The sequence below is a fragment of the Salvia hispanica genome, chromosome 4, assembly GCF_023119035.1.
Source record: "Salvia hispanica cultivar TCC Black 2014 chromosome 4, UniMelb_Shisp_WGS_1.0, whole genome shotgun sequence".
In the NCBI taxonomy this organism is placed as follows: domain Eukaryota; kingdom Viridiplantae; phylum Streptophyta; class Magnoliopsida; order Lamiales; family Lamiaceae; genus Salvia; species Salvia hispanica.
In genome coordinates, this window is record NC_062968.1 from 50,662,454 (window position 1) to 50,675,463 (window position 13,010).

A 13,010-nucleotide genomic window follows, 5' to 3' on the forward strand; every position below is an offset into this window, starting at 1 on the left:
ACAAATAAACTAATTATAAGGCCTCTTCTCAAATATTCACTTTAAACCAAATAATAATACATATCTTCGTAAGATACGAGTTTCAATAAATTAAAGTAAGGTAGTAATACATTTTTTTGCGAGCGAGAGACATAACACTACTTTATAATTTTTCGTTATACTAGTTAATTAATCTTGACAATGGTTGACCATATTTAGGTTCTGATTGCTCGTTTTGCTGCAATTTCAGCAAAATTGAAGAAAAATGGAAGGAATTGTCTTTAGAACATCAAATTTTGGTTCGATTAGATAGAAAAAGGTGAAATTTAATCGGAAAAGGCCCATCAAATGCACGCCCCAGACCACAGCTTATGGGCCCAATATATAAAGAAATAAAGAGCAAAGGAAAAATAGAAAAACCTCATGTTCCACACTGTTGTTTCCGATTTATATAGAGTAAACTTCAAAAATGGTCCCTGGATTATGGATTTTTCGAAAATAAATATTAATTTTTGTTATTTAATATAATATTCAGCTGAATTGAAGAAATATAGAAAAATAATATTAATCATAATGGAAAAATAAGAGCTATTCTATTTTACCTTTGTTCGGTTGTTATAATTGCTTGTGATTGAACATTATGGAGTTGACTAAAATTTTTATATAGGAGTATTTTTGTTGAAACTTGATAAGGCAAATTTCATGCATCGGTTATGTGGTGAGAAAACACTTTATTTTGTTGGGTCTAACGCAGTTTTTAAGCCAGAGTGTGTAGGAGACTGACAGGTCCAGAGAGTGCAGTGCAGGTGCGGTGTGATATGTGTCACTCGATCTAACAGGTTCAGAGGATTCGACTAGACTTCAGAGGCTAGAAGATCATGAAACTTATCAGAAAGGGGTTGTTGGGTGCACTCTGTTCCTTCAAAAACCTCAACCCACTATACTACAACTTAGCACAGGGAAGTAAAGGATCGATCCCACGAGGACGAAGGTGCTACGAAACTGCATTTGAGGATGTTTTGGAAAAAAGGGGTTGGGGCTGCTGCCACGCAATTTTGTGGGTCGAGAACTTAAAACTACGGGGTCCGAGAGATAAGCAAAACTTTACTCTACCTATTGGGTCTAATAGATCAGAAGAACTTTACTCTACCTACTGGGTCTAAGAACTGAGAGCGTACGGAACATACATGACTTAGAGAAACTGAGATATTTTAAAGTTCTAAAACAGCTGGAGTAAACTTAACTAGAAAGGTTTTCCTAATTTGGACAGACAAGCATAAAGCAAAAAGCAAGACAAGTTTCCTTAAACTACCAGGGTCTGGAAAAGCATGCAGAAAAGTAAAAGAGACAAAGTAGATCGTACTGACAGGTCTAGGGGACATGCGAGAAAAAAGCAAAGTACATGCTTTGAAAAGTACTGACATAAAGCAGATCTGGTTCTAACTACCAACAACTTCATCTTCTTCGAGAATCAAACGAGAATAGCAGAGAAAACAGAGTTTTAAACACCATGAAAACAGAGCAAACTTTAGATCTAGACTTAAAACGAGAAATTAAAGCCTAAACTAACAGATCTACACTACTGGACCTAAAGGATGCAGAAACAGAAAGTAAATAGCCATAATCATGCACAACGTAAACATCGAGCACCAAATATGTGAAACTTCAACTCCGAAACACCACGATTCAACAAATCCAAACATCTCCATACACAAATCCCCAACCTCCAACAATAAACCAAGAGCTCTCAGCTCCAAACATCCAACAACAAACAAAGAACGAAAACTAAAAACAAGAGATGAACATAAACTCAGAGATACCCATAGGTCTGAATCCAGCAGATCAAAGCAAGAAACTAGAGTTGCGAAACTTAAAAACCACAAAGTACTAAACGAAAGCAAATGAAATTGTTTTTTCGCCTTCACAAGGCGGTGTTACACAGCAAAATAACGATGATAACGATGAGACCCACGGTGACCAGAATCCTCCATGTCCAAGTGCGCAGCAACACGAAAATGAAAATTTGAAGTATGGAACTAGAACTAGAGCTAGGAGAGCGTAGGAGTGGCTGTTCACGGTCTGCCTTGTTCTTCAAGGTTGAGCTCCTTATATATGCGAGGCTCTGATCCCTAGGGTATCCCTCTGGTGATTTGACGCTCTTTCCTTTGAGTAAGACTCTTTAAAATAATCTGCTCTCGCTCCATTCTGCTCCTGTCGCCAACTTTTGATTCTCCCAAGTCCGAACGACGACTTCTGATTTTTGCTTCAATTTCATCTCTTTTGCATCTGCCAGGTCAGGTAACAGGAACTCCTGGGTCCAGCATATTTACTACGCACCTGAACTCAATAACGCACATTAGCGCCTCAAATGCACATAATTTTAACCCCAAACCAATGCATGAAACGAGCCTTATCAAACTACTCACACTTAAACCATGCTTGTCCTCAAGTATGAAGACAAGAAAAAAAAGAAATAAGGCAAGTTTCAATGCATGGGTTCCCCTTAACCGACTCTACTAAAAAAAAAAGAAAAAGACTCAAACTACTAGACCTAGACGCTAAAGGACTTAGACAAAGAAAACAGATAAAAACCACATATTGACACATAAACACATAAATGCATAAACTGATTTATTTTCTAGCAGCCATCCCCACAAGATCTCCGTATGCAAATCCCCAACCAAAAGATCGAAAGCTAAAAGCAAGAGATGAAATTGTTTATTTTCAAACATCTCCATATGCAAATCCCCAACCTCCAACAACAAACAAAGATCGAAAGCTAAAAGCAAGAGATGATCATAAACTCAGAGATATCCAACCAAAAGCAAACATTAACTTCCATAATAACTTGAAATAAGTCTGAATCCAGCAGATCAAAGCAAGAAACTAGAGTTGCGAAACTTAAAAACCACAAAGTACTAAACGAAAGCAAATGAAATTGTTTCTTCGCCTTCACAAGGCGGTGTTACACAGCAAAATAATGATGATAACGATGAGAACCACGGTGACCAGAATCCTCCATGTCCAAGTGCGCAGCAACACGGAATGAAAATTTGAAGTATGGAACTAGAACTAGAGCTAGGAGAGCGTAGGAGTGGCTGTTCACGGTCTGCTCTTGTTCTTCAAGGTTGAGCTCTTTATATATGCAAGGCTCTGATCCCTAGGGTATCCCTCTGGTGATTTGACGCTGTTGCCCTTGAGTAAGACTCTTTAAAATAATCTGCTCTCACTCCATTCTGCTCCTGTCGCCTACTTTTGATTCTCCCAGGTCCGAATGACGACTTCTGATTTTTGCTTCAATTTCATCTCTTTTGCATCTGCCAGGTCAGGTAACAGCAACTCCTGGGTCCGCAAGATTTACTTTGCACCTGAACTCAATAACACACATTAGCGCCCCAAATGCACAGAATTTTAACCCTAAACCAATGCATGAAACGAGCCTTATCAGAGATGCTAGATCCAGGAACAACTGGAGGCGATGGACTAGCAAAGGAAAATGAAAGAAAGTGAGTAGAATTGAAGAGAAAAGAATGGCTAGAAGAAGGAAGTCAATAGCTAAGGGCAACAAAGACTATTCATAACTCGCTGGACCCACTTCAACGCCTATAAATAAAGGAGCATGCAGCACACACATATTTATGATTTTTGCTCTTAGCTCACACACTCACACACACACACTTGGTAAATGGAAATTCTGGGATAGTTTAGGGTTTCTAAGGGGTTCATCTTCAGCGAAAGTCAGTGTAACACCGTCCTCTCGGAGGGCAAAGAAACAATCTGCTTTTCATTCAGTTTTTCTTACTTTTATTCCGTCGAACTTCATTGTTTTGGAAGTCGATTTGGTTGTTGCTACTTATCGGTTATCTATGCATTTAGTTTTTGTTATGTTGGTGTTATCTTGTGTTGATTTATGATTCTGGTTTTTTTGTTTGAAGTTTTATTTTGGCAGTTGGATGTTAATCTCTGTTTTGGATAATTCTGTGCTTGATCTGGGAAAGAGGTTGTGGATCTGAATTGTTGTTGTTGATCGGTGGTTGTTTGTTGCTGAAGCTATGGATATACTTTTGGTCGGAGTTTGTGTGGGATGCTTGGATCCGGAGTGGATTTAGCATCCGAGGTTGGATCTGAACAGGGGAATCAAGTTGTGCATGGATTTTGAACTTTTTTGCTCTCTTTTCAATTTACTCCGTCTAGTAGCCGTAGATCTGCTTAGTTTTTAATTGTTCTTCATTAAATTTAGTCTGCTTCGTTGCCAATTCACGTTCCATCTCTGTTTTTACTGAATTTTTTTGCAAATCGATTGGAGAAGATGATGTCATTTTGTTAGTTAGTACTTTAGTTAGTTGTTTTCCAGCTTTTCATCCGTACTTTACCTTTTCAGCAAATGGTCCCCACCGTCAGTTTATTTCCCAGGTCTAGGTAATTTAGAAATAGTTTCTTAGATCTAGTGATTGTCTCGTTTTCCGGTTTTCATGCATGATTTCTGTTCTGCCTAGATCTAGTTGTTAGCGTAGCAGATTTCAACTCCAAGTTAGTTTAATTTCCTCAACCCAAAAATGCGTGGCAGCAGCCAACTCAAAAATAGTCCCGAATCCTTGAGCATGTTTAATTACGCATTCATCTTTGTGGGATCGATCCCTACTTCCCTGTGCTAATTTTAGTATAAGTGGTTGAGGGTTTTTGAAGCGATATTCTGCGTGTCCGACGACCGAGATCTTCCAACGATCCGTGAGTTCCTAGACCTTGTGATCTAGTGGATTCGCTGGACCTAGGAGACTTGTTATTCCTTTCTGTGCACACAGTATTTAACACACATACACTCGCGTGGGCTTCAAAACTTTCTAGTCATTTTGATTGTTTTCAAATTAATAAACGAAAATTATATTTGTCTTACTTTAGATGCATATTTATTTTAGAATAAATCGTGTTATATGATCTATTTATGATTAAAGCTATTAAATATTAATTGAAACTAATGCATTGTCATATCTTATTGATTAAATATTAGACACTATCAAATATTGATTATAACTATTAATTTTTGTTATTTATTAATTTTTATAATTAAAAAAATTTATTGATATTTAAAAACTAAAATTTAAAATTTAATTTTGTAAAATTAAATCTAATATTGAAATAACTAAACAAAGTGAAGGATGACAAAAGGGAAGAAGAATGATAATTTTGAAATAATATCAAATTTAGTACATAACTGAAACAATATCAGATTTAAAATGTTAAAAGTGTAAAAAGACCAAATTGCCCAAATCCCCAAAACCCCTCAAAAGGGCATTTTTATCTCAAAACAGTGCAAAAGGACCATTGTTGATATTAACCCTTAGTCCAGGGACTACTGGTGATATTTTTAAAGTCCAGGGACTATTTTCGAGATAAACCCATAGTCAAGGGACCATTTTTGAAGTTCACTCATTTATATAAACCCTAAAATCTCGAAATCTTCATAAATGTAATTAATATATTGAAATCCCAAAAGTTGTCGCCACACAAATGAGTAGCCTTGCTATGAAGCATGGTGCCATTAACCTATGACCCAACTTGGATGGCCCGGACTTTGTCAATTAGAGACGGCAAGAACCAGTATGGTCGCTCACGGATGTGGGGTCCCTGATCTGAATTTGAGCGTTTCAAGAAAGACACCGGGCTTGTAGTTGTGGTTGATCCGTCACATCACCTCTGGCTGCGACAATGTTGGGCTTGATCAAGTCATCGTCTTTGCTCCATTTTATGAAGCCACCCTCTCCGTGTCCGTCATGTTCACTGATTTCTGGGCTTTGGCCCGAATTAGCTTGAGATGGCCGCCCCAAACTGTATTATTCAATGAGAAATTATGAAAATATACCAATTTGATTTTACCACCAACTTTGAAAGTGCTACTTTAAAACGATAATATTTTATACTCCTATGTTCTTTGAATTTTTCATGTATTTTTTATGAAATGACGTCGTTTCATTTTAGTATAGTTACACATTCTGATGTGTTAATTAACACCAAACGATATCATTTTGGATATTAATGTGCGCCACCTTGGATTTAATTGATACTCCAAAATTTTCTTTAAGTGGAAATTGGCTACGTGCTAAAAAGTTCATGTATTTTCTGATTATTAACCCTAAACAATTGGTTATTATGAAACATCGTCGACAAGCAAATAAATCAGGCCAACAGAAAACCTTAATGATTAAGAGCAATAATATTTGGAGTTGTTATGAGTAGGTTTGTGCTTTGAATAGTAGTTAATTGGAATAAATAGCTAATTGATTGAGTATTAAATTGATAAAACACTAATGAATCATTATGAAAATAAGTCGACTATATATATATATATATATTTTTCGTGAAAAACACGATATAGTTTTAAAATAAATGTGCGACTTCCAACTTGCAATTTTCGTCAACTTTCTAAGTAGTTTAGTAAGTAGTAACCTGTCTTTAGAAATGGTCAAAATAATACAGATATAATAATATCCCAATTTTTATGTCAATATTTCCCAACAAACTATGTTTGTTGTGCCGTTGATATTAATTCATTACACCTTAATAGAGAACTATATACTATAGTAGTACTTATTGGAAATGAGATAATAAATGTTTGATGGTTGCTGATCTAGTACATAAATTAGTTAATCTTGTTGCAAAAGATTATGAATTCATATGTCGCGTTACAAAATAAATGGAGAATTTATTGATTTTAAAAATATATTTATGTTCTGCACCTTCCCAATTATTTCACCACACATGAGTTACTACACTTTTTTTACTTTTTTCCATTGTTGGAAAAAAAAAACAAATACAGTGATCAATTTTGGCTACTTGACGAAACAATGGGACCAACTTATTATCCCTAAATCATTCTCTTTAAATATATTTTTTTTCCCACTTGACACCCTTGTCAAACAAGGATGTTCAAATTGCCCTTTTAGAAATATAGAAACGTATTAAAGATTCTACTATCATATTGATAAATCATAAATGTGTATTGAACTTTTCAATTCAAACAAACTTTAGTAACTTTATTTTCCTTACATTTGTTAACAAAATTGGTACTATTCCAGATAGATAACAAACAACTCTTAATCATTGTTGTATAGCAATATCATCCAATGTCATTCATTGCTCCAAATCATCAATAGGTAGAAAAGGGAAAACATTTAAGTTTAAACAAAAAGTATAAAAACAGAAATATCAACAGAATTGTGTAGCCAAGACACTACTACTACTAATAATAATAGTAATAAAATAATGCTAACAACAAAATTTTCTCCCATTAATTTTCATTAAATAATGTTAGTAATATTCATTTATTTTATTACTATTATATTTTAATAATCAGTAATTTAATTTTAGAAATAATTAATCAAATAGTAGTATGTTCAAATTTTGTCATTTTTTTAGCATTACAAAGTATACGATTTTGTTTGTTACTTTTTCTGTAAATAGTTGGAAATCATGGAAAAAGGAAGTTATTCCCAACCAAATTCTTTTCAGTGGCACGTGCCGAGTCATGATAGAGAGATGAATCTAGATCGGACGACTGAGATTTCCTGCAGTAGTCCGCGATCGGACGGCGTAGAGTCGTAGACCAAAATTGACCCGTAGATCCCTCATTCACGGTCCATATCAAGTACAGCGGGCCCCACGCCTCCCCGCCTTTCTGCGACATATAAATACCAACATCTCAACATTAAACTCGCTCCACTCTCTGAATAATTCCCCAAACCCAAATCAAAACTATCACACGCACTTTCTCTCTCTAAAAAAACTTAAAAACTGCTCACATTCTCCACTGGTTTTCCGCCACCGGAAATGAAACCGGCGCCGGAGAAATCGACGATACGCCTATCGAGGCTGCTTTAGTTGGACGGCGGAGAAATCGAGGGCCGAGGATGAAAGTGGAGAGCGAATTTCATCAGAAAATGGACGGTCAGACGAAGCTCACTCGGACGAATTCCTCACTCCTCCGCTCATCCCCCACCATCCGCTCATCCATCCACAGCTTGTCTTCTGTGAGCGAGATCGCGCCCGATTCCGACGCGGAGGATCTCGAGGAGCAGAAGCCCCACAGCAGGCCGCTTCCACCTCCGTTTCGCTCCGGCGCGGCGCCGGTGGCCGCCGCCTCCCTCCTCCTCCTCTACGCGCTCTTCGCCTTCCTCACTTCGGACGATTTAGCCACTTCGGAGAATCTGCTCTCAGCTTTAATTTTCGTGGCGGTGTTGCTGTTCCTGTTGTCGAGAAACAAGGGTTTCGTGAGCAGGAATGTGAATTTGTTGAAGCAAATTTGCGATGAGTATGGGAAGAGGTTAGGGTTTGTGCCGAGAAATCAGTCGAAGCCTGTGCAATGGTTCATCGGCGAGGCGGAATCGGAGGAATTGGAGAGTAGGAAGATTGTTCGGGAAGGTGTGGAGTTTTACAGCAATGGCGATTTCTACGAAGGGGAGTTTCATAAGGGGACGTGTAATGGGAGCGGTGTGTACAATTACTTTGTGAATGGGAGGTATGAAGGGGATTGGATCGATGGGAAATACGATGGGTATGGGATCGAGAGCTGGGCGAGAGGGAGCAGGTACAGAGGGCAGTATCGGCAGGGTTTGCGCCATGGATTTGGAGTTTATAAGTTTTACACAGGGGATTCGTATGCTGGAGAGTGGTGCAATGGGCAGAGCCATGGCGTTGGAGCTCAGACTTGCGGCGATGGGAGCTGCTTCGTCGGCGAGTTCAAATGTGGGGTTAAGCATGGCCTTGGATGCTACCATTTCAGGTCAAAGGGATTTGAATTGTTTCCTTTGATTTGATTGATTTTGATATTTGAATATGGTGATGGAGATGTTTTTGTTTGCTTGGAGATGATCAAGTGTTTATCTTGTTTGATTTGTTGAATTAAGATTGAATTCATTAAATGCTACTCCACTTCAACTCATACGGTATTCTTTTATACAGGAATGGAGATAGATACGCCGGTGAGTACTTTGGGGATAAAATCCATGGCTTCGGGGTGTATCACTTCGCCAACGGCCATTTCTACCAAGGGTCGTGGCACGAGGGCCGGAAGCAAGGCTTCGGAATGTACACCTTCCGAAATGGAGATGCCAGATGTGGAGAATGGGATAATGGCAGTCTCAGTATCCCACTCACCCCACTCACTGATGCAGTTCTGCGAGCGGTTCAGGTAAATCACACGCCCAAAACAGTACTCCCTTTTGTTTAATGTCACAAGCTTATTAAACTCTTGCGTTGATCTGCAGGCTGCTAGGAAGACTGCGGAGAATGCAATCCACCTCCGCCGGGTTGATGAGCAAGTGAACAAGGCTGTGGTGGCCGCGAACAGGGCTTCCACCGCTGCCAGAGTCGCTGCCATCAAAGCTGTTCAGAATAGGATTCATGGGCAATTTTGTGATACTAACTTGTGAGATGTTAACTGGTAAATGCAAGTTTACCAGCACTGATTTTCCACATCGAAAACGGGCACCCTGCTGAAGGCTGAAAGCCAACTCCAGTGGTTGAGATTTGGTTAACCATTCTCTAACTTGTACATAGATCATCACCATGTATACTCCTAGTTAGTGCACATATATGTCTATGCTGAATCCAGCCCTTTGTCTGATTGTAGCCAAAATTTTCAAGATTTACTTTAACATGCTTTGTGTTCTTATCTTATATGGTGGGGTTGAAGTTGGATTATTGTGTTTGTGCAACTGGTCTAGGACAGCATTATTTCGTGTTGTTATTATTATTACATTAGCATCTTATCTACATGGAGCATGTGGTCTGCTGTGTATTGGTGAAGATGGTAAATTCAAGAAGCAGCAATGTGTTTGAGAGGTGGAGAGAGTAATTAGTTTTTTAGGAGGGGAAAAGGGTGGATAACTCAATATCTTGTGTTTGAAGGGAAATGAGATCAATTATTGCACTCCATATTTGCTTTCTCTCTGTGGATAATTATTCATTAGTCCATTTTTTCCCATTTCTATTCCTCAACCAAAGGATGCTGTCTTGTTAGATCTGTCATACGTGCGAATGGGGGTTCAATCGCCGGCCAATCCATGGATGACATGTGGCATGTTTCGAAAAAAATGTTAAATAAATCTAAAAGTTGTGAATGCTAATTGAGCCTTAGGGTTATTTGCACGTAAATTCCAGTGTATGCTTCGCACCTATCGGAATTTGAATGGTTACGTTTTTTTGAGCAAATGTGATGCTGAGTTGGTGTACACATGTAAAATTTTGGTGATCTGGATATATAGCAGCGCAAGTGTAGTAATGTGATGATGGGACGGTTAAATAATGTCGTTTTGAGACTGAGAAATTAAAAATATTAAATAAATTAAACATGGTTAGATTAGATAATTGGAAACTTTTCGACCTTTGTGATTTATCATTCAAATTCCAAGAGGTGTGAACAAACTAAAAGTGATCTATTTTATTTTATTTTTTGTAATTTTGTAGGCAATAGACCCATTTTAACTTCTACTACATTTTAGCAAAAGAGCATATCAATACTCCTACATTTTAACTTTTTTCACATGATGTTTCATTAAACATTCGAAAGAGCATCATGTGCCTTTTGATCTCAAGTGGAGATATAATGCAAGCTATCTTAGCAACAAATGAAATTAAGCAATGTTTACTGTGATTAAGTTAATAATTCTTCTATGATTACATATTTTTTGCTTCTTTGACGGATGTTGTGATGTATGATTGGTTATGGAATTTGCTTGAATAGTGTGATGTTGCATTAATTGTGTGTTCTTTGTGTTTGATCATAGTATATTATAATATGGTTATAGGTTTCATGATTATCAGTCACTTGCACAAAATCTAATATATAACGTAGTACTATATATTTGGCAAAATGCACCACAAATAATAGTATAGTATATCGTTTAATGTGTTACATAAGATGCTATACCAATATGTATATGGTATAATTGATGATAGATAAATTATAGCATAATTTAGGGTCAAATAAATCTATACTCATCTTAAAATTAACACTGCTTAATTACTCTACATACTCTCCGAGTGCCATCACAATTTAGTTACAAGCAAGGAAACTCCATCAAATAAATAGCATCAATAAATACGTAGTCGCAGAAATATATAACAGTCGTCTACTATTCTACTCCCAATCAATCTCATCTCTTACAGAAAACTGTATAAATTATTAAAAAATATGACAGATTTAAAATTTATTATTCTGTCGTGTAGTATGTCTCTGCATTAAAAATAAGTCTCGAATTTCTCATTAAAAATCCAATGCTTTCTTTTGGGGTTCAAATTCTGAAAATTCACATCGATTGTTATTTATGCTTTTTATGGATCTGGTCAATTTCAAAAAGAGACTTTATTATTCTTTTTCCTTATATGTTATTGTGACATTATCAATCGACATTCTTAATTAATATATTATCTATGAGCATAATTCTAAAGAGTCACATTAATGTTTATCATTAGATATTCTTTATAATGTGAATATAATTCTAAAGTGTCACATTTAATGTTTATCATTAGAAATTCCTTTTTGGCTAGCTGGAATAATATATTGTGAACTCAGAAAATCCAAATCTAGTATTATTACTTGATGATACCTTTCTTATAACGAAAAAAATGTATTTTTTTATTGTTATATCTGAAATTTTGAAAATTAAATTAATTGGCAAAGACACTATTGGTTAGTGTAATTATAATAATGCAATTTTAGTTGCCTTCTTAGGTGACCCTACTTATCCATCATTCCACTTGTTAATTAATTTATTCAATTATCTTGTATGGACCACAGCAAATATATAATGTTTCATCCTCATATATATATCAAACTTAACTGTGTACATAATATTCGACGTTGCCATAATTTATCAACAATCTAACTTTTTCGGTCCATCTTACCCTGCAATTAATATCTTAAATAAATTATGAAAATGTATATTACAAGCAAATATAGAAATATTTAACAAAAAATCATTTAGAGTTTATACGTACTTTGAATAAATTAGGTTTTAGACATGGTTGTGCCATAGCCACGTGCACCCCTTAATTATATACTACTTCACTAGGTATACAAATTGTTATTTATAAGATAATGATTTATCTATATATGATATGTTCATTGTGTAAATTAATAGTACTACTTGTTTTACTATTATGTTTTCCCATGCATAAAATAATGCCTTTTTTATTAATATTACTATATATGAAGGTTTAGATTAATGCGAATTTGCAACAAAAAGAACAAATGGACAATGTTATCATTTTGTGACATTACATTATTCTTTGCTTTACTAAGATCTCTTTTGATGATGACATTTTGACCTTTATTTTATGGCAACAAAATCATTATGGAATATGGTTTTGTGAATGTCACTTCAAATTTTATAATGGGATGGGCAGATGTGTCACTTCAAAAAAACTAATAATAATAATAATAATAATAATAATAATAATAATAATAATAATATAGCTAATTTGTTGCGGGACTCTAAGCTTGTTGGGATCTTTGCATTTACTAATGCTCTTTTTTTTGGGCTCGAGTTTTTTCATATAAAAATAAGGTCGGGCCCACAAAAAATTAAACTAACCTTAAATTCAAACAAAAACATTGTTTTCCTTTACTTTTCTCATTTATTTATTTATTTGTTTATTACAAAGAAGACTCTGAAAATGAATTATAACTCTCATTTAAGTTGTCTCCACTCTCCATGCTTCAGTCTGATTAATTGAACCTCCCAAACGGTTTACTAAATGCAAACAACTAAATTGACTTTTACTTTCATATGTAATAAATTTTATTTGAAAAAAGATTTTCAAATATTGAAAAGTCAAAAAGTTTATGAATCTGACTTGATAAAAGTGGGAAAAAGAAATCTTAAGTTAATGGCAAAGAAAATGAATGAATATAGATGAATAATTTCACCATCAAATGATTTATTAATAGGTAAGTCACCTAACAACAGTCCCTCCTTTTGACTTTAATGGATTTTTGATTTTATTTAATGAAGGTGTCACAAAAATCAAATTCT

The 13,010-nt window shown here is 35.7% G+C and overlaps 1 protein-coding gene across 1 annotated transcript; it reads left to right on the top strand.

The window, feature by feature from the left end:
- Positions 1–7,704: 7,704 nt before the first annotated feature.
- LOC125219201 (phosphatidylinositol 4-phosphate 5-kinase 1-like) lies at positions 7,705–9,689 on the top strand. The gene is made up of 3 exons (XM_048121111.1): positions 7,705–8,755; positions 8,935–9,163; positions 9,240–9,689. The coding sequence occupies exons 1-3, from the start codon at positions 7,884–7,886 to the stop codon at positions 9,402–9,404; spliced, it is 1,266 nt and encodes a 421-aa protein (XP_047977068.1). The 5' UTR covers positions 7,705–7,883; the 3' UTR covers positions 9,405–9,689.
- Positions 9,690–13,010: the final 3,321 nt, after the last annotated feature.

Bases quoted from the DNA above. Each gene is read 5' to 3' on its own strand.
- LOC125219201 (XM_048121111.1), top strand. From the start codon at position 7,884: ATGAAAGTGGAGAGCGAATTTCATCAGAAAATGGACGGTCAGACGAAG. The intron at 8,756-8,934 runs GTCAAAGGGATT...TCTTTTATACAG, and splicing joins CTTGGATGCTACCATTTCAG to GAATGGAGATAGATACGCCG. The intron at 9,164-9,239 runs GTAAATCACACG...GTTGATCTGCAG, and splicing joins CAGTTCTGCGAGCGGTTCAG to GCTGCTAGGAAGACTGCGGA.